This window comes from Rhinatrema bivittatum, chromosome 2 (assembly GCF_901001135.1).
Source record: "Rhinatrema bivittatum chromosome 2, aRhiBiv1.1, whole genome shotgun sequence".
Lineage (NCBI taxonomy): Eukaryota > Metazoa > Chordata > Amphibia > Gymnophiona > Rhinatrematidae > Rhinatrema > Rhinatrema bivittatum.
The window spans coordinates 345,004,286-345,030,419 of NC_042616.1; the positions used below are offsets into that span (position 1 = coordinate 345,004,286).

Genomic DNA, 26,134 nt, shown 5'->3' on the forward strand with positions numbered 1-26,134 from the left:
GTACTATTTGCCAAAACTCAAAGAATAACAACCCCACCTATGAAAAAGAATACTACAAATATTACACCAGAATCTAAAATATCAATACACCTCCTATCAGGAAAACAGAACAGGCCAAGCTACTACAGATCCCTACAGAGAAACCACATGCTAAAAGAATGCTTCCTCTCAGTCTTTGCATGCAGAACACAAACTCTCACCAAATACAGAATAAAGCCACATAAAGTATAAATAGAAATGTGCAGACAAAAACTAAACTGTAAAACGTATCATGCCAGACTCTATACAGTGCAACAATGAAAAACAAAAATGTCACCATTCCTCATGAAACAATCAATAAAATCAAGATATATAAATCATGAATCATAATTATAAAATCATACTAATAAAATAATTTCAGAACAGCTGATGAATAGAATATCCAATAATTAAAGACTCAAGGAAATTTTGAAACCTTTACCAAACACCAATAAAATATTTCAAACAGCAGACACATCACATACTACCCAATAATTAAAATGGTAATCAAGAAAAATGAACTTAAAAAGCCACCTTTACTTACCCTCTCCAGCAGTTCTCCTACTCCTTTCCCTTGCAGGTGACGCCAGAAGCAGCAGTAGCTGCTGAAGCTGTCCTCATGGTCCTCTTCCTTAGGGACCACAACCAATCTCTTCTCTCTCTCTCTCACACACACACCAGTCATACCCTCAAGACCAGTTTCTGTCTCTCACACACCAATCATCTCCCCAACCAGTCTCTCTCACTCACACTCACATACCAGTCATCTCCCTGATCAGTCTCACACATACACATGTCACCTCTCTGGCCAGTCTCTCTCAATCACACAATGCTCTTGCTCTCTCTTACTTACACAAAGGCTTTCAATCACACACATGCTCTCTCTATTTCACTTACACACAAGCTCTCAATTACACACATGTTCTATCTCACAGCCACAAGCCAGCCAAAAACATGCTCCATCTCTCTTGCACACACACAGAAGCACCCTCCCTGTTTCAAATACACATTACACTCACAGAAGCACCTTGCTTTCAGACTTCCAGCATTTTTCACTTTTACTAAAAGTGAAAGTGATGATCCCAACCATTAAATAAGAAAACCACATTCCTATCAGAAGGCGAAATGACACCCTTCCTTCAGGTTCTGTCCTCCCAAGGGACAGCCACCCACACCGTACAGCTTTCTCTTGTTTTACGCTTCCAGGCAATAAAGCAAGTGTCTTTCTTCAAACTATCAGTCGTATGATTATTCATGTGGGAGATATGGAACCGAAAGACATCCTTAGTCAACTTCCCTTTTAAATGGGAAGATTCCAGTCTTAGTCATTTAAAAATATACATTTTCTAACTTTAATCTTTCATCCAACTTTTCAAAAGTTGCACTACCAGCACAAAAGTTTTTTTTTAAACTGGCAGATTCCTCTCTCACATACATACCGTATACACACACACACAGAAGCCCTATTCCTTTCTCACATACACACCGTTCCTTTCTCACATATACACAGAAGCACCCTTCCAATCCAAGGTTGAACAGCTGGTCTCCGGCGGTTAGCAGCACCGGTGTTCACTTCTTCGGCCCCCGCCGGCCTCAATTTTAATTTCTTCAGCCTCCGCCGGAGACAGCCGGCCCCCGAAGGTTGGCGGGGGCCGAAGAAATTAAAATCGAGGCCGGTGGCGGCAGCGGAGGCCGAAGCAAAGAAGATGGGCACCTCCCAGCCAGCCTCAAGCGGGGGCTGGCTGGGCAGCGCCTATCTTCTTTGCTTTGGCCGCCACCACCGGCCTCGATTTTAATTTATTTGGCCCCTGCCGACCTTCGGGGACCAGCTGTCTCCGGCGGAGGCCGAAGAAATTAAAATCAAAGCCGGCGGAGGCCGAAGAAAAGAAGATGGGTGCCGCACAGTCAGCCCCCGCTTGAGGCTGGCTGGGAGGCGCCCATCTTCTTTTCTTCGGCCGCCGCTGGCCTCAATTTTAATTTCTCCGGCGGGGGCCTGGCTGGGAGGTTCCCATCTTCATTTCTTCCGGTCGCGCTGGCTGATCTTCTTTTCTTCGGCCCCCGCCGGCCTCGATTTGTATTCCTCTGGCAGGGGCTGACTGGAAGGCGCTGAGGCTGGGCTGAAGAAGAGCCACGCGGTCGAGACCACGTGACCAGGTAGACCGGCCCACCGGGGGATGCCCGATCCCCTGATAGGTCAATCCGCCCCTGCCTATCTTTGCCTTTTAAGCAACCACTCGCCCTTATTTTTCCTGCACAAACACAGGAAAGCTAAAGGAGGAACTTCTTCATAAAAATAAACTGCTATCTTTATAATATGGCTACTTAAAAAGTGTAAAAATTAACAAAATATTTATTTTATTTATTTATTTTTAATGTTTATATACAGAGGTTCTTGAATGAAGTACAAATCACTCCGGTTTACATAAAACTGTGAAATGCCCAAAAAAAGGGGGGGGGAGGGGCTTTACATAGAAAAATAGAACAAAGTACAAATTGAACGTAGTACAGTTACAGAGAACATTTTGACTCGGTAAGCCCAAGAAAGGAGGGAGGGGTTTACATTGAACAATATAACAAAATACAAAATTGAACATAGCATAGTTACAGGGAACATTTGAACTCTGTGTAATAGTAAAGATTGCAAAGAGCATATGAACTCAGGATAATGGTACAGATTACAAAAAACAATTGAGCAAAGTAGCTTAAAAAGGGGAGCATAGGAGAAGACAGGGGAGAAGTCAGCCCCTGTCACATGGTAGGAGCACAAGATGGCGTGGGCCATCCAGTGCTCCTACCATGTGACAGGGTCCGGCCAATGGCATGGATACCCTGTCACAGGGTAAGGGCAAAGGGCCATCGGCGCCATTTTGATTAGTGGCAGCCGACGGCCCGGGAGCGGGAGATCGCTCCAGTGACCCCCACTGGACCACCAGGTACCTGTAAAAAGTTTTTTTTTTTTTTTTTGGGGGGGGGGGGGAAGCTAAGGTATTAGTTTTAAAGGGTCAGGGTGGGTTTTTTGTTTATCGGCTCGGGCGCAGCCAATAAACAAAACCGCGATCGGGCCCAATGAAAAAAAACCCACATGTGAATCAGAACTGGAATCCGAACCGATTCCAGTTCACATCTCTACTGGATATTTGTTCCACTTCTTCACTTTATTCAAGGCTGATTACAAACAAAATAATCAAACACAACTATAAATGCACAGCAATAAACTGGCATATCAATACAATAATGTTTTTAATTAGAAGTGTGCAAGCAGAAACATTTTCTTTTGCTCCCTTTTTTTGTTTCGTTCTATGTTGTTTTGTTTCAGTGTGCTTTAAATTAAGTAGAGCATGCTAACATGAAAGGACATGGAAATGTACTTCTTTATTTCTTAGTTATCTAAAACACTATTCAGAAAAAAATGTATTCACCTTAAATGTAGTGAGAAAAGGACTTCATTAGTGTAAATTGCTTAAAGCCATCCAGTTACAGTTGTGGTGCCCCAGTTCAAGGTGCAAAAATAGTGTAATTATGCACTAAGAGAATGGACAATTTTAAATAGCTGAGTTATTTACAAAATACACACCTCTACTAGCTGGGCAGAGGGTGTCAACTCTTGGACAGGCTAATTTACCAAGGTAAACAGTTTTGAAAACTGACACTGCAACCAGTAAAGCCAATGATTATGGAGTGAGAAAGCATTTGTAAGACTGAAAGTGTAGTGTAGTCAGGGCATTGCAGCATCTGACAATTAGCTGAAATGTGTTCTGACAAATATATTACCTGATGATTCATTGTTGGTAGTGCTGTTGCAATTTTGGCAGTTTGCTATTTTAAGCATGATGTTTAAAAAGGAAAAAGGTATTTATTCATATTGTGGAGTGGAGGAGTAGCCTAGTGGTTAGAGCAGTGGGCTATGCACCAGGAGACCAGGGTTCAAGTCCTGCTGTTGCTCCTTGTGACCTTGGGTAAGTCACTTTACCCTCCATTGCCTCAAGTACAAACTTAGGGCCTCATTTTCCAAGCCGCTCACACGCGATAAGGGACCTTTCGCACGCGGATGGGGGCGGAGTTGGCCCTGGAAGAGGAGGAGTCGGGGTGTCACCGGATCCGACTCTGCGATACTTTAGAAAATGAGGCCCTTAGATTGTAAGCCCTCTGGGGATAGAGAAATACCTACAGTACCTGAATGTAATCCACTTTGAAGCGCTGAAAAAAGTGTGAAAAGCGGAATTAAAAAAAATTTTGTTTATTACACTAATAAAAAGGTACAACAAAAAGGTACAACACTTTAGGGCTAACCAGATTGCCAAAAGTAGCAGTGTTGCCTATATAGTGTTCAGGGTTCATATAAGGTATTAGTTTTAAAGGGTCGGGGTGGGTTTTTTGTTTATCGGCTTGGGCGCAGCCAATAAACAAAACCGCGATCGGGCCCAATGAAAAAAACCCCACATGTGAATCGGAACCGGAATCCGTGTGTGGAATAATGTTAAATAGTTAATATACCATGTTATAATGTAAAATAGGGCGGACCACCCCCCTATTTCTCAGTTTCCTGTAAACCGATGTGATATTTCGATCGAATGTCAGTATATAAAAGAAAATAAATAAATAAATATATGCATTTTCCAATCCTTCACCAAAATAACAGATGTCTATTTGGCTTTATTAGTTTGGGGTGTGTTCCCCTATAAAGGTTATTGCATGAATGTTATATTCTTAATAAATTTATAATGTTATGTAACAGCCATCATCAGATGCACTTATTCTTTGAATCTAATAGCCCTCCTCAAAATATTTTGAAGATCGGGTCCCCAAGGACTAAGATATGTTCTCTATACTCTTCTAGTTTTAATGCCAGCATTTGTACATATAAAGACTTATATGAAACACCTGAAAGGAAGATATTGCAGCTCTTTTGCATATAAGTTTAATGAGATGTAATTATCAATGGAATTCTATCTTCTCCCTGTGCAAAGCAACAGGAAGTAAATATTGAATACAATGAAGGCAAGCAGGTTAGGCCTGCACTGGGTTTCTGTGGAGCTCAGATTCAAGCATTATTCCTTTAGTCTACCCTTGTTTCTATACAGGTTCAGATTTTGTTTTCTACTCAACATTGGGGTGAGGGGAAGGGATGGAAAATCATGTCCCAGATCTTGCATTCCTTACCTCAAACTGAATGAGCACAGCTCCATTTTCTAGCCCTTTCTTTAGCTGTTCCATTGCCTCTTCTAGAGTGCTCCCATAGTCTGGAGATGCAGGAATGATGGTCTCTGGCAGGATGCGAGAGTCTCTCTCATCTTCTGACTTGCTCTCACCAAACACTTTGACAACTGAAAGACAGACACAGGGGACTTGCAGCATGCTCTCCTTTATATTCTCAGACCAATGGAATGTGCTATGCACTCAAGCTACTGGTATACCAACAAGACTGTTTTATCTCTTGCTCATACGTGATGATACATTCAGCATATGTTTGGTACCAAGCTCACACAATATTTTGTAATGTACATGCTGAAGCACCTAGTACAGTCTATATGAAAATAAAACCACTTCTACTTCAAGGTAACAAAAAACACCACTACATTTGTACTAGGTTTCAAATGAAGAGTGTTCCAATGAGATTCAATATTCAGATTAGTTGATGCTTTCACTACCTTGAATGAGAAGCATTTATCCCCAAGAAGTTGTAAAGCATGATGGTGCTTTGAACAAAAAGCAATTGTGTGTTTTCAGAAGAACTTCCACTGAGAACTAAAGGAGCCTTCTTTAGGGGACAGAATCATGCATGTATCTGCGGTCCATGGATATACATAGATCAAAAGTAACCCCAACCCTGTCAGAGTCCCCATGTACCCCCTGAAATGTCCCAAACATTTGCTATAGATAGGACACCAAACAAAAAAAAGTTAATGGGGGACACAGATCCTGATCTCATAAGTCTTTCCCTTTGGAAATTAGGATAAAAATAGTTTCAGTTTCTATACCTTCAAACCTCTAAAGCAAATAACGCTAAGTGGGTCCCCTCAGAACTCATCAAGAAAGTTTCATGCGCATCTACCATGTTAAAACAGGAAGGTCCATATTCAGTCACTCGCTGGATTGCAAAATTAGCCAGATACACTTCTCTGGCTAACTTTGCAGTGATATTCAGCGGCTCAACCACACTATTGAATATAAATGGTTATCTTGAAGCCAGATAAATGTGTCCACCTAGCTTTAGACTGCTCTACAGCATGACCAGAGTTAGCCAGATGTGTTATCCAATTAACTCTGAATATCTAAGTTAGCTGGGTAACTTATCTGGCTAACTTATCTCCCTCCAGAAATGATCCCGAAACAGCCTTATATTCTCTGGATAAATTTTAGCTGGATAATGAGATATCTAGTTAAAGTTTAGCCAGACAAGTGCCCCAAAATTTCAAAAGTCTGCATTTAACTGGAAAATTCAAGTTATATGGCTAAATACCATTGAATATGGACCTGCAGTTAGGATAAGCACAACAGAGGCCAACCCACTGATTATCAGCAGCATACATTTGCAATGTAAAGTTTTAGAAGGGTATGTATAGAGAGCCTGCACTCTTGCCAATGAGCACTTTCTCAGCAAGGCGGCAAAAGGAAACATTTGTAAAACTGCTGAGAGCTCCCAGTTCTACTTGTTAACAAACTTCAGATTACCAGCTTTCAAATGACACGTGACTCAAAAGATCTCAATGTGCAAGTTCGTCTCCAGCACAAAAATTGCTCCGTTTTGTCCCAGCTAATTTTCCAATTGAAAAAACTGTGAAATTTCCACTGGTAAACCTAAAGCAATGTTTGCACTGAATGAAATGTTTGATAAATCTGGCCCAAAATGGATGCATGATAGTTTGATACAAAAATGGACCCCCATGCTTACCTGACTTCTACCAGAGAACATATATTTAGTATAGCTGGTCTGAGCCCATCGAATGAACTGCCTGAGGGGCTCAGAAAATGACCTGCCTCGCTTTAGGAACAAACTGAACACGCATCAGTTTGCCATGGCTTTTGCCGAAAGATAAAATTGACTGTAGTCTAGAACCCTCTAAGCTTGATTATGCAGCCACTTTATGTTTCATTTTGGCTTTGTTTTACTGTATTGTATGTTATGTTTAGTTGTTATTGCTGTTTGATTATATTTAATGTGTATATTTTCTAGTGGTGTTCAGTCATATGCAACAAAATAGGAAATAAAGACAATATTCCCTATTTTGTTGCATTTCGGGAAGCAAAAAATCAAAAGGAAAACCTACGAAATTTTGCGTGGGTTTCCTATCTTTTTTTTGGGGGGGAGGACACATCTACTAACCCCCCCCCCCCCAAAAAAAACCAACCAAACAAACCTCCAAACTCGCCCCAACCCTTCAAGTTTAATTAAATACAAACCCCCCACCATCCTGACCCCCTCCCCAAGATTCGCCGAAAGTCCCTGCTGGTCCAGCAGGGGTCCCAGGAGCAACCTCCCATTCTCGGGCCATTGGCTGCCAGTAAGCACAGGGGCCAACCAATGGCTACAGGTGCCATTGGTTGGCCCCTGTCACATGGTAGGAGCAATAGATGGCCCATGCCATTTTTTTTAAGATGGCACCAGCCTTCCATTAGGCCCTGTTATATGGTACGGGCAAAGCGCCGCTGGCGCCATTTTGATTACTGGCAACCGATGGCCAGAGAGAGAGATTGCTCCCAGGACCCCCACTGGACCACCAGGGATTTTCAGTGAGTCTTGGGGGTGGTTGTATTTAATTAAATTTGAAGGGTTGGGGAATTTTTTTTTTTAACATGAAATTGGCCACAAAAAAGTTTTCCGATCCAGTGGTGGACCAAAATGGCCCACCCTGGACCTGAAAACAAAAATAAAATGTATGTACACCACTAATATTTTCTGTTACCCATTGAGATTTGTGGATACATTTATAAATATTTTATAAATATGCTTCCTCTCTGCAATAGGTCTTAAATATTTGAATATCACAGAGAAATGATAGTGATCTCATTATTTTATGATTTTAATTCAAGAGCAGACTATGCAAGTTCATGAGTAGACGAGAAAGACTATTCAGTTCCCATATCAATTAAGAATTGTGTGACCTGCAAAAGCAGGGCTAGATGTACTAAACAACTTCTCCACAGATATAAAAGAAGAAAAACCCTTTAACACATCTGGTTTTTAATTTGTAAATTCTTATGGCTAGGAAAAATGGGACTACATGAATTATCTTACAAAGGGCTGTATGCACCATTTAAGCCAAATCAAAGGTGTTTTTCCTCCACCTTAAGGGAATAAGACTACACAATTTTTCTTGCCTATTACACAACTACTAATCTAAATTTCAAGAGTAATTTTGCCACTTATACCCATTACTCTAGTCAATAAAACAATATGTGGGCATGAAGAGCTTTAATTAAAGTAGAACTGTGCCAAAATAGTAAAATGGAACTTTCTACTTTATCACTAGTACACCAGCAATTTTTTTTTTAGTGTTTTCTACTAATGTATTTATAGCCCCTAACTCAACCTAGACACAGGTTACAGGGGCTCACTGTGAGGTCAAGACCGAGGCCTTCTGAATCCTTCCAGCATTGGGGGGTGCAGGGGGAGGAGGGGAGGGAGAATCTCTTTTTACACTGGAAATGACATTCTATAGACAGGTCAGAAATAGAGCCATCTCTCTTGCAGGACCAAAGATATGGAACGCACTGACAACCTCAGAATGCAGCAAAATGAAAAAACGTTTAAGATCTGAAAACATGGCTTTTCTGCAAAGCCTACAATGAACACAACCAGCAGAACCAGAAGGTTTAGCCAGCTTTAATTGTTTATTATTTTATTTTATTTGTTTTTACCTATATTTTTTTACTTTTTAATGCACTGTTATTTGTAGATATATTATTAACCTGTTTTAATGTCTTACCTTTGATTTGAAGTATAACTCAATAGTTAATATTTGTTTTTTTGGGTTTTTTTTAAGTTTTTTACTTTTGTTGTACTGATTTTATGTTTATTATCATGATATTTATAAACTGTTGTGATGGAACCTTTCTAAACGAAGGTATATAAAATTTTATAAATAAAATAAACATCATATATGATATGATAGGGATAAGCATTCGGTGCTTCATTTGTTTCGGCGGTACGCGCGAATCTCACAAATAGATAGTAGGCGTACAGAACAGATGGTGTGTGCATATGTCTACTGACAACTACGGGTGTGCCCACTATTCATTTTGCGCGCCTACTATCCATTTGTCAGATAAGCATGCACTGCCGAAATGAATGGAACAATGAATGCATGTGCCTATAATATGAGGCTTAAAAAGGGATGGGAGAGGGGTGGGCAGACAGTATAGGAGTGACTAGAAAATATTTCTTCCATAAGGAGATGTAACTGTATTGTTTCCCAGTGGAAAAGGTGGAGGCAAAAAATAAGTTACAGAATTTAAGGTGGGATGGGGATAAGCACAGAGAATCCTTAGTTGAAAAGATGTGATGGGAAAGGGAGAGAAGTTAGGTTCTATGGCACTGTACCAGGAATGAAAGTGGGCAGACTAGATTAGCCTTACATTCCTTATCTACCAGCAAAGTCTATGTTTCTATATATTACTCATGATCTGGATCCAGCTGGCAATCCCATGTTATCTCAAGAGGCACAGTGACTCATACAAGATTCCCATGTGAGTATTTAGATATATTTACTTCCTGCCCCTATAACAGCTTTGTCTCACTCTTTTGGCATGCAGCCTACAGCTCTGCATCACAACAGTTCTTATCAGCAGATGAGGAGCTCTTAGTTCACTCAATCTGCCAAAATGCCCCTTCTTACTGAGACCCTGAGTGAACTCTACCATCAATCTTATTTTAAAGGCATTGCTTAATTGTGAGGGGATATTCTGACATTTCAAGGGAATAAAAATTGTATCCACCTGTCAATTTTTCAGGCTAATATCTATGACATAACAGAAACTGATATAGCATTTTAATCACTTGTGATGCAGTTTCAAAACCTAGTTTGTTTGATACCTATTTTGCAATTTTGTTCTATAGGACATTTTTTTTTATTTGTGCTAACATTTAGAGAATGTTTCTCTCCACCCTTGGAGAGAGATTTCAGACAGTCAGAATCCATCAATTATCTGTACAAAGGCTGATCAAACCACCATACAACCTGAAGAAAGATCCTTGCAAAGGTCTACATATGTCTTAATTAACTAGATGAGCAAACAACTCTCTTAATCTGGCCAATATTTCATTTTTAATCACTCAAATTGGCAGCACCGTTTAAGAGTTTTAAAAAATGGCACACTTTTCTTAAATGGACATAGTTAATACTAAATGCACATAAATGCACTCAAACTGTAACATCATGGTCTCCAACATTTATGTTAACATTTCCCATATTTCCTCTGTTAAGGAGTTAGTTTCCATTCTAGCATATGGTTAGAGGTTTCTTATGAGCAGTTAGCTGTTGAATCTGCAGATTTCAACCAATCCAGTGCAAACCAAAGTTACCACTAATTAGCCTTCAGTAAGACATTACCAGGATGGACCACACAGAGGTCAGTTGTGGGTGGTGAACAGAAGAGTGGTATTAGATAACATCACATTGCTATTCCAAAGTAATTCTAAACTCACATTACCCTCACTCTTCCCACTCCCATCCACCATCTTTCCTTAAAGTGGGTCTAGTTACCTTTCCGCCGGACCAGCAGAGCAAGCTCTCTTGTATGCGACTCCCGGCTGGCTTTTATAAACATAACCACCTGGTCATGTGTATGCTCTGAGATGTCTCGCCCATTGATTAATACAATTTGGTCACCTTCGTTCAGGCTCGGAATACATTTATCAGCCTGTAATGAGGACCAAAACATTTAAGTTATCAGTTTATTCCTACTCATTACATGTGGAATGGGGGAAGGAAGGCAAGGAAGTATATTTTTTTTCTTTTCTTTGGGAAGTAAGAGAGGGAAATCCAGAGAGGGTTTTCACCCTCTCTCAATACTCTGGAGTTTCATCAAGATCAAAGCTGTCATTGGCAGCTTCAAAGTCTCAGGATGAAGATGAAAGCATGAATTTGGGTTATGCAATTACCACTACACAAAGGGTCCAAGGTTTCAGCTGCTGCAGTTGCCAGAAAGCCAGCACTGGCAGACATGGACACCCTGATCTGTGACAGATAAGGAATTAAACAACCCAAAGAAAAACAAAAGCTCTCGAAAAAAAATTAAAAAAAACAAACCCCTCTCAAACAATATAGATATTTTTTTTTTTCACAGAAGCCCTAAATAATGATTGCACATTTTAGAATGTGACTTTACCACAGAGACAATATCATATGCTTTTATTTTGAGGAATGAAAACTCTCATAGAAACATAGAAATGACGGCAGAAGAAGACCAAATGGCCCATCCAGTCTGCCCAGCAAGCTTCACACATTTTTTCTCTCATACTTATCTGTTTCTCTTAGCTCTTGGTTCTATTTCCCTTCCACCCCCACCTTTAATGTAGAGAGCAGTGATGGAGCTGTATCCAAGTGAAATATCTAGCTTGATTAGTTAGGGTTAGTAGGGGTAGTAGCCGCCGCAATAAGCAAGCTACACCCATGCTTATTTGTTTTACCCAGACTATGTTATACAGCCCTTATTGGTTGTTTTTCTTCTCCCCTGCCGTTGAAGCAGGGAGCTATGCTGGATATGCGTGAAGTATCAGTCTTCTCCCATGCTGTTGAAGCAGAGAGCCATGCTGGATGTGCATCGAAAGTGAAGTATCAGGCACATTTGGTTTGGGGTAGTAACCGCCGTAACAAGCCAGCTACTCCCCGCTTTGTGAGTGCGAACCCTCTTTTCTTCTCCCCTGCCGTTGAAGCAGAGAGCTCTGCTGGATGTGTGAAGTATCAGTTTTTCTTCTCCCCTGCCGTTGAATCAGAGAACTATGCTGTATATGCATTGAAAGTGAAGTATCAGGCTTTTTTGATTTGGGGTAGTAACCGCCGTAACAAGCCAGCTACTCCCCTCTTTGTGAGTGCAAATCCTTTTTTCCACATTTCCTCTTGTTGTTGAAGCTTAGAGCGATGTTGGAGTCACAGTAAGCATGTGTATGTTTATTTAATAAGGGTATTGACTCCAGGCAGTAGCCATCATTCTGGCGAGTCACCCACTCTCCATTGGCAGCATCTTGACTTTATGGATCCACAGTGTTTATCCCACGCCCCTTTGAAGTCCTTCACAGTTCTGGTCTTCACCACATCCTCCGGAAGGGCATTCCAGGCATCCACCACCCTCTCCGTGAATAAATACTTCCTGACATTGGTTCTGAATCTTCCTCCCTGGAGCTTCAAATCATGACCCCTGGTTCTGCTGATTTTTTTCCTATGGAAAAGGTTTGTCGTTGTCTTTTGATCATTAACACCTTTCAAGTATCTGAAAGTCTGTATCATATCACCTCTGCTCCTCCTTTCCTCCAGGGTGTACATATTTAGATTCTTCAATCTCTCCTCGTACGTCATCCGATGAAGATCCTCCACCTTCCTGGTCGCCCTTCTCTGTACCGCCTCCATCTTGTCTTTGTCTTTTTGAAGATACGGTCTCCAGAACTGAACACAGTACTCCAGGTGAGGCCTCACCAAGGACCTGTACAAGGGAATAATCACTTCCCTTTTCTTACTCGATATTCCTCTCTCTATGCAGCCCAACATTCTTCTGGCTTTAGCTATCGCCTTGTCGCATTGTTTCGCTGACTTCAGATCATTAGACACCATCACCCCAAGGTCCCTGACCCTTCCCCTCCCCTGCCCCAAACAAAATAATTTAAGCAATTAAAATGATTTTCTTGCCACTAAATGATCATTTCTGGAATTTCTGATACTTTTACTGCAAATTAAAAGCTGGGTAGATCTGGAGACTACAGCTTGAAAAGAGAGTCCTTAATCTTTGGCATGCTTGGTTCAGCAAAATCTTTATACTGCAGAGCGAAACCCCCCCCAAAAAAAACCCTACCACAAAACAAAAATACACTTCTCCCCAAAAACAAAAAAAACATGTAGAGCGTGCTGCACTCGCACTAAAACACAGAGGTGAATTTTAAAAGCCTGCATGCACCAAAATTGGGAAATGAACGCACATGTAGGCCAAGCACTCACCCAGCAGATTTAAAAGCCACCTACATGAGTGCGCATCTTCCAGTGCATGAATATCTCACCCCGATTCAACAAGGGGCCTGGTGTGGGCATGGGCATTCTAGGGCGGGGCCAAGAGACGTGCTCGCAAATACATACACGTGTGGGTGTGTGCCCAAGTCCAATGTTGTGTAACTACTTCTGCTATGGAGGAGGTACAATTTTAAAAACCACAAACAAAAAACCCAGCCAGCCATTCCTGAGAGGTTTATAGGGTCTGGGGTAATTTGGGGGAGTGCAGGTTATTAAACCAAGGGGGTTGGAAGACCTCTCTCTATACTGTACAAATTGGTGGACAAACTTGTGAAACCGGTCATGGCATGGATGCACACCACTTCTAAAATTCCCCCAATTGCACGGCTGTGCATGCCCAGTTGTAAAATAGGGTGCACACATACTCACACCCGATGCACACACATCAAGTTTCGCCCATGTGCCCCTTTGAAATTTACCGTCCCTGCATGGAATCAATACCAAATATGCCTTAAAAAGGCATTTTAGATGTGATTTCGGATAGACTTTTTGCTTTGACTAACAATTGTACTGTAAAAAGTTATAAACATGCTTGTTAAAGCCAGGAAATTTAAAACAAGTATTTTGATTTCACTTTTTTTTGGCTAAGACATGCTAAAAATATGTTTTTTTTCCAATTATAGGCTAGTATTGCCTTCTCAACTATGCATGCCAAAAAAATGTTTTGTTTTCAAAGTCATTTCGTGGGGATCCAAATTAATGAGTTTAGTTTCAAAACAAAACAAAAAATAATTTTTTAATTTATTTATGTTTGCGATTAAAGTCAATGGGGGAAGCACTGCAGCCTATGTTGAGCTTCAGATTTGGGGTTTTCTAATCAATTGTCTTAAAACTTGTGGGAAGCAATCAACAGGGGGAAAGAACTCCAAGGTACCTAGAAAGACTGTGGATCATTGCACCAAGTGTGGCATCAATAGCCTAAGGTTCTGTAAAGGGGCAAAGTGGTACCAGCACTGGCAGAATATTTCCGTCACTATGAGAGGAGCAAAAAAGCAGAAAAAATGGGACTACCACCCCCAGGCTCCAAAAGACGGAACCAGCAACAGTGACAAACAACCCTTGATGGCATCAAGTGGTAAATTGGCACTAAAAGTGGCATCAGCAGGCACCAAGAAGGGGGAACAAAGAAAAGGTAGCAGAAAAAGAAATCGAGGCAGGCACTGATGAAAGGGCCAAGCAGCACAAACAGTGGCTTCGAGACCCAAAACAAGAAGAGAGGTGCAAAGCAGTCCCTCCCCAATTCTAGGTGTAAGGTCAGGAGTATGGCAGCAAGGCACAGTGGCAAAGAGAACTCTGAGGTGAAGGGTCTGAAGCAAGGCTGAGTGGTACAAAGACCCCCAAGGTGGAATTTGGATTTTATTCTCAGTAGTACCGTAACTGACTGTATACCTGCTGACTGTACCATGCTAATGTGTGTGTGTGCGAGGAACACAGAAATAACATGCAACTGAATGTTGCGCTGTGTATACTAGTTCTGACACTGCTGAGCTTAGTGTCAAGCTCCACAATACAGCCTGGTATGCCTCGGTCTCTGCACTGTGCTTGATGATGTGCTTGTGCCCATTGCCCACACTACCCACTGCCCAGGCAGAGATAACATATGTAGCAGCTTTGCAAGCAACTAGTCTCCACACTCTTCCTCCACTTTCCACAAAGGAAGAAAACAGCAACACAAGTCTAATACAGATCTTCTGGCTCTACTATGTAACTGGTACAATGAGAGTCTAAAATGGGCAACAGGCAAAAAGTTGTTTGAGAAAAGTTAGCTAGGAACTCAGAAAGAGCTCATAGAGCATCCTCTACAGACAAGGCCTTCAGAAGGAATGCACAGCAAAATCTTAGACGTGTTCATTCTTCAAAATCAGAGTCATTGGATCCGGTGTGCAGTGATAGGCTGGATTGGAAAAATACTTCATCGCACTACGTCATCCCTGTTGTCTCCTTGACAACATGTCTATCCTACCTATGAGGTCGATTTAAAGACCCAAGCATGTCCATTTGCACGTGATTCCTGGTGCTTGCACAGACATACTGATTTTATAACATGCACGCGCATGTTATAAAATCCGATGGCACCCGTATGTGCAGGTGGCTTGTGACTTGCGGGGTGGGGAGGGGATTTTAGAATGCTCTCCTCCCTGACCCCTACCCCACTTCGAATTTTTTTTTAATTTTTTACCTTGCTGCTCCTTTGGAGCAGCAGTAGATTCTGCACGCCACTGTTTACCAGTAGTTAATGGTGCTGTCCTGGCCCGCCTGCCCCCCCCCCGCCCTCCCCTTTGGAGAGGCCAGGCACTTCAGCACATAACAGTTTACATGCGTGGCCAGGCCCTTCTGAAAATGTGCGCGGCACACACAAGGCCTGACCACGTGAGTAACCCCCCGTTTTTACACGCATGGGCCTTTTAAAATTGGGCCACATGTCTTCTAACTGGTTGCTCTATATTTTGTATCAGTTTCTAACTGCACACCTGTTGGTTCTCCCATGGATTTCATTCACTTCAAAACAAATGAAACTAAAATGATTTGTTTAATTCAGGAGTTCCTCTCAATTTGTTTCAGGGATCCCCAAAAGAAACAAATTGGACCCAATTCATTTCAGGATACCTATTTGTTTTAATCCATTACATCATTAGACTATATTCAGGGACCTTCATTTTCAATTTTTATTTTACTTTTTCCTGGGAATTTCAAACTTCAAACAAAAAAAAGTGAAAAATTGAGTTATAATACACTGGAAAAAAGAATTAGTGGAAAAAAATGTCTCAATTGATTTTTTTTTGTTACAACATCGAAATTCCCAGGAAAAATAAAACAAAAACTGAAAACCAAGTTCTCTACCTATATAGCATACATTTTCTGGACTGACAAAATCTCTTGTGCTACCCAGTCATTACATGCCTATTGTTTCCCTAAGGAAGACACACAGATGAGTGTGTGATTTATAATTTAGCATATTTACTAAAATATTTGTGTCTGTGGGGGAGAAGTGGTAAAAACATATGCAAACAAGTAAGACACTGCTTTCCCCCACTAACGCAGTAGTTATATCACTGACTGCACATAGGACCTTCTTATTGACATACTGAAATGTTACAAGATAGTTGACTGAGAAATTTATCTTGACAATTAGAGAATGTAGATCAACAAAACCTCTTTAAGACAAGCTTAATACCACATGCAGTGTATTATTACAGAATAGAATGCCAGTTTTGCAATAAGTTTTGCATAATAAAGAAGCAATGATACATTGAAGAAAAATGCAGAAAATGTTGGAGCCTGCAAATCCAGAACCAAATTATTGGGCTATAACCATGTCACAGTCCCTGAAGGAATATTTATAAGATGAAGAGGAGCACAGGAGCAAATTTAAGTGGTCAGTGTGGATGTAACAGTGAAAATGGAAAGAAATGCGTTTCATAACATGATTCACAGCTAAGTACTTTACGTCAGTGGTTGTCATGAACTGAAGAAGCCTTATTTGGTTCAATATAAATGCACTTTGTAAATAAGATAATAATCATTATAATTTTTGCACATTGAGCACAATGATATATAAACTAGGAGGTTGGTTGGTGTGTTAATGATTACAAACATAAAAAGCATAGCCTGGGTGGCTTTGGCTTTAAATATATGAAACCACCGCCTTCACCCTAAAAAATTGTTTTCAAAAAATAATTTTGTTAGGAAAAGAGAAAAATTGAAGGTGTTGAGTGTGTGGAAATTAATTAAATTGTATACAAGTGGGTTTCACAATTACCATAATTTGCATATAGAGGATTGAACCCATACTAATGATCTTTATTTAGTTGGTTTGTTACGTAAGAATTTCCTATCAGCAAAGGTTAAAATAATATTACGAAGTCTCCATATAACCAAAAGGTATCCAAGCTTGCTCAACAACCCAAAGCAAATAAAATGCTTGATTAAGACTATGATTAATGTGCAATTTCAAAATATCTTGTACAGTTCATTTGCATTCATTTTTTGTTTACTTTAGAACTCCTCTGTTTTATCTGACATTTTTACATGACTGTATTTAGTAATTAGATTTTTTCCATCTGAGCTTCTACAATATTCACATTTAACATGGTAAAGAATTAAATGATTAGGGAAACTGGAAGCTGGAGTGCAAATTTAGTTGCAGACCCCGATTTACATGTGTATTTTTATGCGCTTAACTTTTTAAAATTCATAAGAACATGCCATACTGGGTCAGACCAAGGGTCCATCAAGCCCAGCATCCTGTTTGCAACAGTGGCCAATCCAGGCCATAAGAACCTGGCAATTACCCAAAAACTAAGTCTATTCCATGCTACTGTTGCTAGTAATAGCAGTGGCTATTTTCTAAGTCAACATAATTAATAGCAGGTAATGGACTTCTCCTCCAAGAACTTATCCAATCCTTTTTTAAACACAGCTACACTAACTGCACTAACCACATCCTCTGGCAACAAATTCCAGAGTTTAATTGTGCGTTGGGTGAAAAAGAACTTTCTTCAATTAGTTTTAAATGTGCCACATGCTAACTTCATGGAGTGAACCCTAGTCAATTATCTGAAAGAGTAAATAACTGATTCACATTTACCCGTTTCTAGACCTCTCATGATCTTAAAGACCTCTATCATATCCCCCCCCCCCCCCCCTCAGCCGTCTCTTCTCCAAGCTGAACAGCCCTAACCTCTTCAGCCTTTCCTCATAGGGGAGCTGTTCCATCCCCTTTATCATTTTGGTTGCCCTCCTCTGTACCTTCTCCATCGCAACTATATCTTTTTTGAGTTGCGACGACCAGAATTGTACACCTTTATATGAGCAATAATTTACATAAAGCCAGTAAATTATAATAGTAAGCTTTTAGAAGGAATAACTTGAATATTCCTCTGTAAATAAAGAAGCTTTCAAAAACTGAAATAGTGATTTCTCTCAAGTCCATGGATAGCCGGTTCCATAAGATCGGACCCATAACCAAAAAAGTCCCAATATGGGTAGTTAGATATGCAGAAAGGAGGCTTTGTACTCACAGGAGATCCGGGAGTAATTCTGGATACCACTAAAGGCATTTTCTGATCAACGCCTCCCTAAGCCACAAAAACAAATTAAATACAATAAAACAAAAACGGCAAGCATAATTATTCAAATACTCAGTTTGATGATCATTTTCTATCACATGCCTAACAAATGTTTTGTGACAGAAGTAACCAAAGGCTCTTCTATCGCTTGAATGATAAAGAAAATTCATGATCTACATTGAATTTTGAGTTTTTTAATTGTTTACACAAACTTTGCACATTAACTGATCAACATCTTCCCTTTTCTTTATCAACTAGTAATCTTTGCCTTTGTAACAAGGCAGCCACCTCTGTGTAAGCCACGGTGACAAAAGCCACACAACAAACACAGAATCAGAATGCACTGAGATATTGAAACAGTGCATTTACTCAATAGCAAAGATTGAGCATAATATATTTTGACCCCTCACCCCAAACACAGGACATGTTTTCAAGAGAAAACTACCAATGATTTGGTGCTATTAGAGTAGCTCTTTGCTACCATCCCAATAACCATGTGCTGCACTGTAAAAGGAACCCTCACCACCACCTTTGCAGTACCTTTAAATTAAATCCAAACTTTCCTTCTTCATCTGGTGTGATGTGCAGCAATAGCAAATCTCCATCAATAACTTCATTCTGTCATAGATTAAACAGAAACATTTTCTACCAGACTTATTAACATTCAGTAACGTCCAACATTTATTTTGACATATTTTGAACAGGGTCTGGCGTTTATATGGCTTAGAGAAGATTTTATAGAAAACATACATACTCTGAATAAAAGTAAACATAAAAGCAAGCAGAACAATAACATTTTTCTACTCCCACACATTCCAGCCATTTCAAGAGGGGTGTGTGTGTGTGTGTATATATATATATATATATATATATATATATATATATATATATATATATATATATATATATATATATATATATATAAGAAATAGTATTTTGTTCTAAGGTTATAAGAAATAGTAATTTGCTCTAAGGTTACATTGTAATGGTTTTCTACTTTTATTTTCTATGTACATTGTTTTTATTGTTTTTATTGTTTTATTGTATCACCCACCTGAGTTTTTTGTAAACCGGCATGATGTGCTGCACGAATGTCGGTAAATAAAAGTTAATAAATAAAATAAATAAATAAATAAATAAATATATATATATATATGGGGGGCGGAGTGAGCAAAGCAATAGTGATCATAATGCAATCAAATTTAACATAATGATTGAGGGAGGATATTAAGTAAAACTACTATAGTAACATAACTATAAAAAGGGAGACTGACAGAATGAGAAAATTAGTTAGAAAAAAAATAAAAATGAGCATTTGCAAAGGTTAAAAGTCTGTACAGCGCATGGACATGGTTTAAAAATACTATCCTGGAAGCCCTCATACAATCTATTCCATGCATTAAAGAAGGGTCAGAGGGAGACCAAAGGACTGCCAGCATGAGCTAGAGCTGAGGTGGAATTGATATTTAAAGCCAAAAAGGGCATAATTCAAAAAAATGGAAAACAAACCCAAATAAATAAGATAGGAAGAACGCAAGCTAGATGTAAAATTCTAGTAAGCCAGGCCAAGAGAAAATTTGAGAAGAAACTTGCCAGAGAGGCAGACCACTAATAAAGCCTTTTTCAAGTCCATTTGAAGAAAAAAGCCTGCGACAAAGTCAGTTGGGCCGTTAGAGACAGATATGCAAAAGGGGTATTAAGGTAGGAGAAGAAACTAGCAGAAAAAATGAATGAATTCTTTGCCTCAGTTTTCACTAGATGTTGGGAACATACCTAACTTGCAAAATTCTTTAAAGGTGATGATTCCAAGAAATGAAAACAAATCTCTGATAATGGAGGATGTAATAGATCAAATTGACAAACTAAAGGGTCATAAAAAACCAGGAACTGACTGCATTTACCCCAGAATACTATAAGAATTCAAATATGAAATTGCAAACCTGTTGCCAGTAATCTGTAAAAATGTGTGTGTGTGTGTGTGTGTGTGTGTGTGTGTGTAACCCAACCCATGTAGGGCCCCAACAATTCAACTGATTGAAGAGGGGCCATGGCTCAAAGTTTGATCACCCCTGTCCTATTCCATGACTTCTAAATTGCCTGAGGAGTCTTATGAGTGACTTTGTCAAAACCTTCTGAAAATTGAATTACACACAGAGGATAACTTTAAAACATGTGCACATGCAACCCTTATATGTGCATATAGAGGCACTCACACTTATGCATTTTATATTATGCATGCACGATGTAAAATGCATGTAAATCTACCCTACAACGTTCATGTGTGTTTAAAAGATATGTGGAATGTATTTTCAACAGTCTGATAAGTCTGAAAAAGCACTACTTATCCAACTAAGTAGTGCTTTTAAAGATTTATCCAGCTAAGTAAGATACAGTGAAGGAGTAGCCTAGTGGTTACATCAGTGGGCTGTGAACCAGGGAAGCCAGTGTTCAAACTCCATTGCCGTTTCTTGTGACTTTGGATAAGTCACTTTATCCTTCATTATCTAAGGTACAAATTTACAGGCTGATTCATTAAAGTGTGAGTTATTTACTGCTACTCATTGTTTCTAATAGGGTGAATTTACTAATAATGCATGGCAATGTGGTAGCTCATTTTAGTGAATCAGCCTGTTAGATTGTAAGCTCCCTAGGGATCGCGAAATACCTACAGTACTTGAATGTAATCCACTTTGAAGCGCTGAAAGGTGGAATATAAATCAAATACATACATAAATAATTAAAATAAGTAATGCTTGAAAACTTATCTGGCTATCTTACTTAGCTATATAAGTAGTACTTTTTAAGACTTATCCAGGTACATAAGATAGCCGGATAAGTAAAAAAAAGAAAAAGCACTACACACACACACACATATACATGGTATCTTGGATTCCTAGCCTATTGTCAAACTATGCCAATAAATCAGCTCTTTAAACAGTGACCAACCAAGGAAGCAACTGCTAATAGTAGCTCAAAGCCCCTTAGGTTTTTTTTTCCCCTTTCTTTAACTTGCTGAAAATAACAAGCACATACACACAAACGGACAGAGAACCAGTCACTCCACATCCAGACAGAGAGATGTAGACATAAGAACATAAGAAAATGCCATACTGGGTCAGACCAAGGGTCCATCAAGCCCATCATCCTGTTTCCAACAGTGGCCAATCCAGGCCATAAGAACCTGGCAAGTACCCAAAACCTAAGTCTATTCCATGTTACCATTGCTAATGGTAGTGGCTATTCTCTAAGTGAACTTAATAGCAGGTAATGGACTACTCATCCAAGAACTTATCCAATCCTTTTTTAAACACCGCTATACTAACTGCACTAACCACATCCTCTGGCAACAAATTCCAGAGTTTAATTGTGCGTTGAGTGAAAAAGAACTTTCTCCGATTAGTTTTAAATGTGCCCCATGATAACTTCATGGAGTGCCCCCTAGTCTTACTACTATCCGAAAGAGTAAATAACCGATTCACATCTACCCGTTCTAGACCTCTCATAATTTTAAACATCTCTATCATATCCCCCCTCAGCCGTCTCTTCTCCAAGCTGAAAAGTCCTAACCTCTTTAGTCTTTTATCATAGGGGAGCTGTTCCATTCCCCTTATCATTTTGGTAGCCCTTCTCTGTACCTTCTCCATCGCAATTATATCTTTTTTTAGATGCGGCGACCAGAATTGTACACAGTATTCAAGGTGCGGTCTCACCATGGAGCGATACAGAGGCATTATGACATTTTCCGTTTTATTCACCATTCCCTTTCTAATAATTCCCAACATTCTGTTTGCTTTTTTGACTGCTGCAGCACACTGAACCGACGATTTCAATGTGTTATCCACTATGACACCTAGATCTCTTTCTTGGGTTGTAGCACCTAATATGGAACCCAACATTGTGTAACTATTGCATGGGTTATTTTTCCCTATATGCATCACCTTGCACTTGTCCACATTAAATTTCAACTGCCATTTTGATGCCCCATTTTCCAGCCTCACAAGGTCTTCCTGCAATTTATCACAATCTGCTTGTGATTTAACTACTCTGAACAATTTTGTATCATCTGCAAATTTGATTACCTCACTTGTCGTATTTCTTTCCAGATCATTTATAAATATATTGAAAAGTAAGGGTCCCAATACAGATCCCTGAGGCACTCCACTGCCCACACCCTTCCACTGAGAAAATTGTCCATTTAATCCTACTCTCTGTTTCCTGTCTTTTAGTCAGTTTGCAATCCACGAAAGGACATCGCCACCTATCCCATTACTTTTTATCTTTCCTAGAAGCCTCTCATGAGGAACTTTGTCAAATGCCTTTTGAAAATCCAAGTAATACATCATGATATGAAACTCCAAGAGGGTACAATAATAATGTCAGGAGACATTTCTTCATGGAAAGGGCAGTGGATTCATGGAATGAGCTCTCAGAAGATGGAGAAAATAAGAATGATCATGGAATTCAAAAGAGAAACACAGCGGATCTCTAGTGGCTAGAGGATGGAAATGAAGAAATAAGAGTAATTTCTGTTAACTTTAGGTGTAACATTTCTGCAAGGGAGTAACCTGCATGGTGCAGAAGTCACAACCCTAAACAACTTGCTGAGCAGACTGGATGGACTATTTGGATCTCGATCTGCCAAATTCATCAGTGTTACTGTGTTAATGTGGATAAGATGCATATAGGGAAAAATAATCCCATCTACAAATATATAATGCTGGGTTCTGTATTGGGAGTCACCAATACAGAATAATATTAAAGCAACAGAATTGCAGGGCTTACTGGGTGAGAGAAGGCACTGTATGTTAATCTGGGAAGGAGGAATAGATTATCCTGGATTATCTATTTATACTGGTGTAATATACAGACCTCCCCTACAGAAATTGACAGTTTATAAAGGCTATTCACAAAATTGCTATTGTTTATAAAGGCTATTCACAAAATTGCTATTGCTATTTTTAGGAGATTTCAATATGCCAGATGCTGACTGGGACATCCCAGCTGCAGTGTCTTCTAGAAGCAGGGAGATTCTGAAATCTCTTTAGAACAACTGTTTTTTCAACCGGTAAAGGAACCCACACGTGAGGAGGTGATACTGGACCTGGAGCTTACCAACGGGGACAGTGCTTCTGATGTTATGGTGGATGATCACCTAGGATCCAGTCATCACTGGATGGTTTGATTCATTATTAAATTGCAAGAAATGAAGGCTCATTGAAAGATGAGGGTCCTAGCATTCAGGAAAACTAACTTAAAACGGGGGGAGTACCTCAAGGACTTGTTAACAGGATGGGAAAATCTAAGGGAAAAAGAAGCGCAATGGACAGAACTAACAGGAGGTATTTTAAGGGCTACTAATCTTTTTGCTAGGAAAGTAAATAAAGGTAAGAGGAAAAAGAGGTCACTATGTTTTTCTAAAGAAATGGCTGAAAAGGTAAAGGAAAAAGGTTAGCATTCATAAACTACAAGAGATTGCAGAAAGAAGAAGACAGGAGATGATCTGGAAAAGCTAAAATTACTTATTTTATTAATAATTGCAATTCGTCCAGCTTGATTATTTCATTATAGGCAAAACAAACATGTTTAAGTAAATAAGTAAATAAATAAATAAATAAAAGTAGCTGTGAAAGTAGTCAGGAATGCAAGATGCAAATGGAAGAAAAAACATCAAATATTCTAAAATAGGTGGGGGACAAGACTTTTTTTTTTTTTTTTTTATATATGTTAGTGATAGGCAGAAGTGGAAAAATGGGAATTTGGATATCAGAGGCCAAGAAGCGGAATAAGTAGATGCTGATAAGGAAAAAGCAAAATTGTTTAACAGGTATTTCTGTTTGGTGTTCACTGTGGAAGAGCCAGGAGCAGGCCCACAAATAAGATTGGAAGTGAGGTAAAACTAAATTTTCAGAACAATGTGTTTGTGAGGAGTTAACTAAACTTAAGGTAGATAAAACAATGGGGCCAGATGGCATACATCAGACGGTATTAAGGTACCTTTGAGAAGTTCTGGCAGTATTGCTTGCTGATATTCTCAATGCTTCTTTAGATTCGGGAGTAGGTCTGGAGGACTGAAGTCAGGCAGATGTGGTTCCTATTCACAAAAGTGGAAGTAAGGAGGGGGCTGGGAACTATAGACTGATTGACTTCTGTGGTGAACAAATTGATGGAATCACTGCTATAAGAGGACAGTGCAGTTTCTGGAATCCAGTGGATTGAAAGATCCGAGGCAGCATAGTTTTACCAGAGCTAGGTCTTGTTAGACTAATCTGATCAATTTACTCAAATGGGTGACCAGATAACTGGATCAGGGAGAGTGCTAAAGGTAGTGTTCTTGGATTTCAGTAAGGCCTTTGACACCTAGTCCACATAGGTGACAATAATTTGAATGTCTTTTGTATAGGCCCTAAAGTAACTGGACTGCATTGGGAACTGGTTGAATGGGAGGTGACGAAGGGAAGTGATAAATGGGAGGAAGAATTACTAGTGGTGTGCTGCAGTGATCTGTCCTTGGACGAGGTCTTTTCAATATCATTGAATACAACATTACAGAAAGATGGTTAGGAAAGATTTGCCATTGATACCTAATTGTGCAACTGGGTACAGTGAGGAGGGATCTAGCAAAGCTTGAGGAATGTTATTAACCAAATAGATGTAGGGAACAGCCACAGAAGCATGGAATCTATGTATTGTTTGGAAGCCTGCCAGGTATTTGTGACCTGGATTGGTCACTGTTGGAAACAGGATATTGGGCTTGATGGATCCTCAGTCTGATCCATTATAGCAGTTCTTAGGTTATGTAATGGACTAGGATCTGGGTAGCTAAGATTTAATACTAAAAAATGCAGAGTTATGCACTATAAAGTAGATTTTAAGAGCTGTGTGCAGATGCACATGTGTGCTCGTTTGCTGGTGCGCCGATTTTATAACATGCACGACCCAAAAAAACCCTGCTGACTACCCTAATTTTTTTTTAATTTTCTACTTACCCACAGTCCATGGCAGCAGCAAGTTATGCGGTTGTGGGATCCTGGCGTGTGCTTATGTGCGACACTGACTTAATGGTGCTTCCTGGCCCACCTCTGCCCCTTTTTGCAAGAGCCTTTTCAATGCGTGTACTAGAGGTTTGCACGTGGCTGCAGGCCTCTTAAAAGCCGCATGACCCACATGCGTCGTAGTCACGTGCATATCTCCAAGATTTGCCGCATGTAGGGCTTTTAAAATTTGCCCTTTAGGCATCAAAAATCCAAGGGAGAGGTTCAGTGTAGAGGGTGAAATTCTTCTAAGTACAAAAGAAGAGCAGGATCTGGGAAAGATCATATGTGATGATCTTAAGGCAGACAAACATGTGGCTAAAGTGACATCAAAAACCTGAAAGATGCTTGGGTGCAAAGGGTGAGTCGTAGCAGAAAAAGGGAGGTGATATTGCGCCTGTATAGATTCCTGGTGAGACCTCATTTGGAAATCTGTGTACAATTCTGGAGACTGCACCTTCAAAAGGATATAAACCAGTTGGTGTCAGTCCAGAGGGTGGTTATTAAAATGGTCAATGATCTTCATTCCAAACCATATGGATACAGACTTAAAGATCTAAATATGTATACCGTAGAGGAAAAGTGTGATAGGGCAGATATGATAGAGACATTAAAATACCCCCAAAGTTTCCCTGCACTGGAGGCTCTAGAATGAGGATCATGGGATGAGGGTGAAAGGGGGTAGACTTGGGAGAAATTTAAGGAAATATTTCTTTATGGAGAAAGTAGAGAATGTATGAAACAACCTCCCTGTGATGGTAGCAGAGAAATGAACATTATCCAAATCCAGTAAAGCATG

General features: G+C 39.8%; 1 protein-coding gene across 5 annotated transcripts in view; it reads right to left on the minus strand.

Annotated features, from left to right (window-relative positions):
• PTPN3 (protein tyrosine phosphatase non-receptor type 3) overlaps window positions 1–26,134 on the minus strand; it is a 723,876-nt gene that overhangs the window by 162,026 nt on the left and 535,716 nt on the right. For all 5 annotated transcript variants that reach the window (XR_003854628.1, XM_029589859.1, XM_029589860.1 and 2 more), the window contains 4 exons: window positions 18,845–18,922; window positions 18,257–18,313; window positions 10,722–10,878; window positions 5,179–5,342 (listed from right to left, as the gene is read on the minus strand). Coding sequence is in view for 4 of the 5 variants with exons in the window: in XM_029589859.1 (XP_029445719.1) it covers window positions 5,179–5,342; window positions 10,722–10,878; window positions 18,257–18,313; window positions 18,845–18,922 (456 nt within the window). In the remaining variant the exon portion in view is untranslated. The remainder of the gene's footprint in view (window positions 1–5,178; window positions 5,343–10,721; window positions 10,879–18,256; window positions 18,314–18,844; window positions 18,923–26,134) is intronic.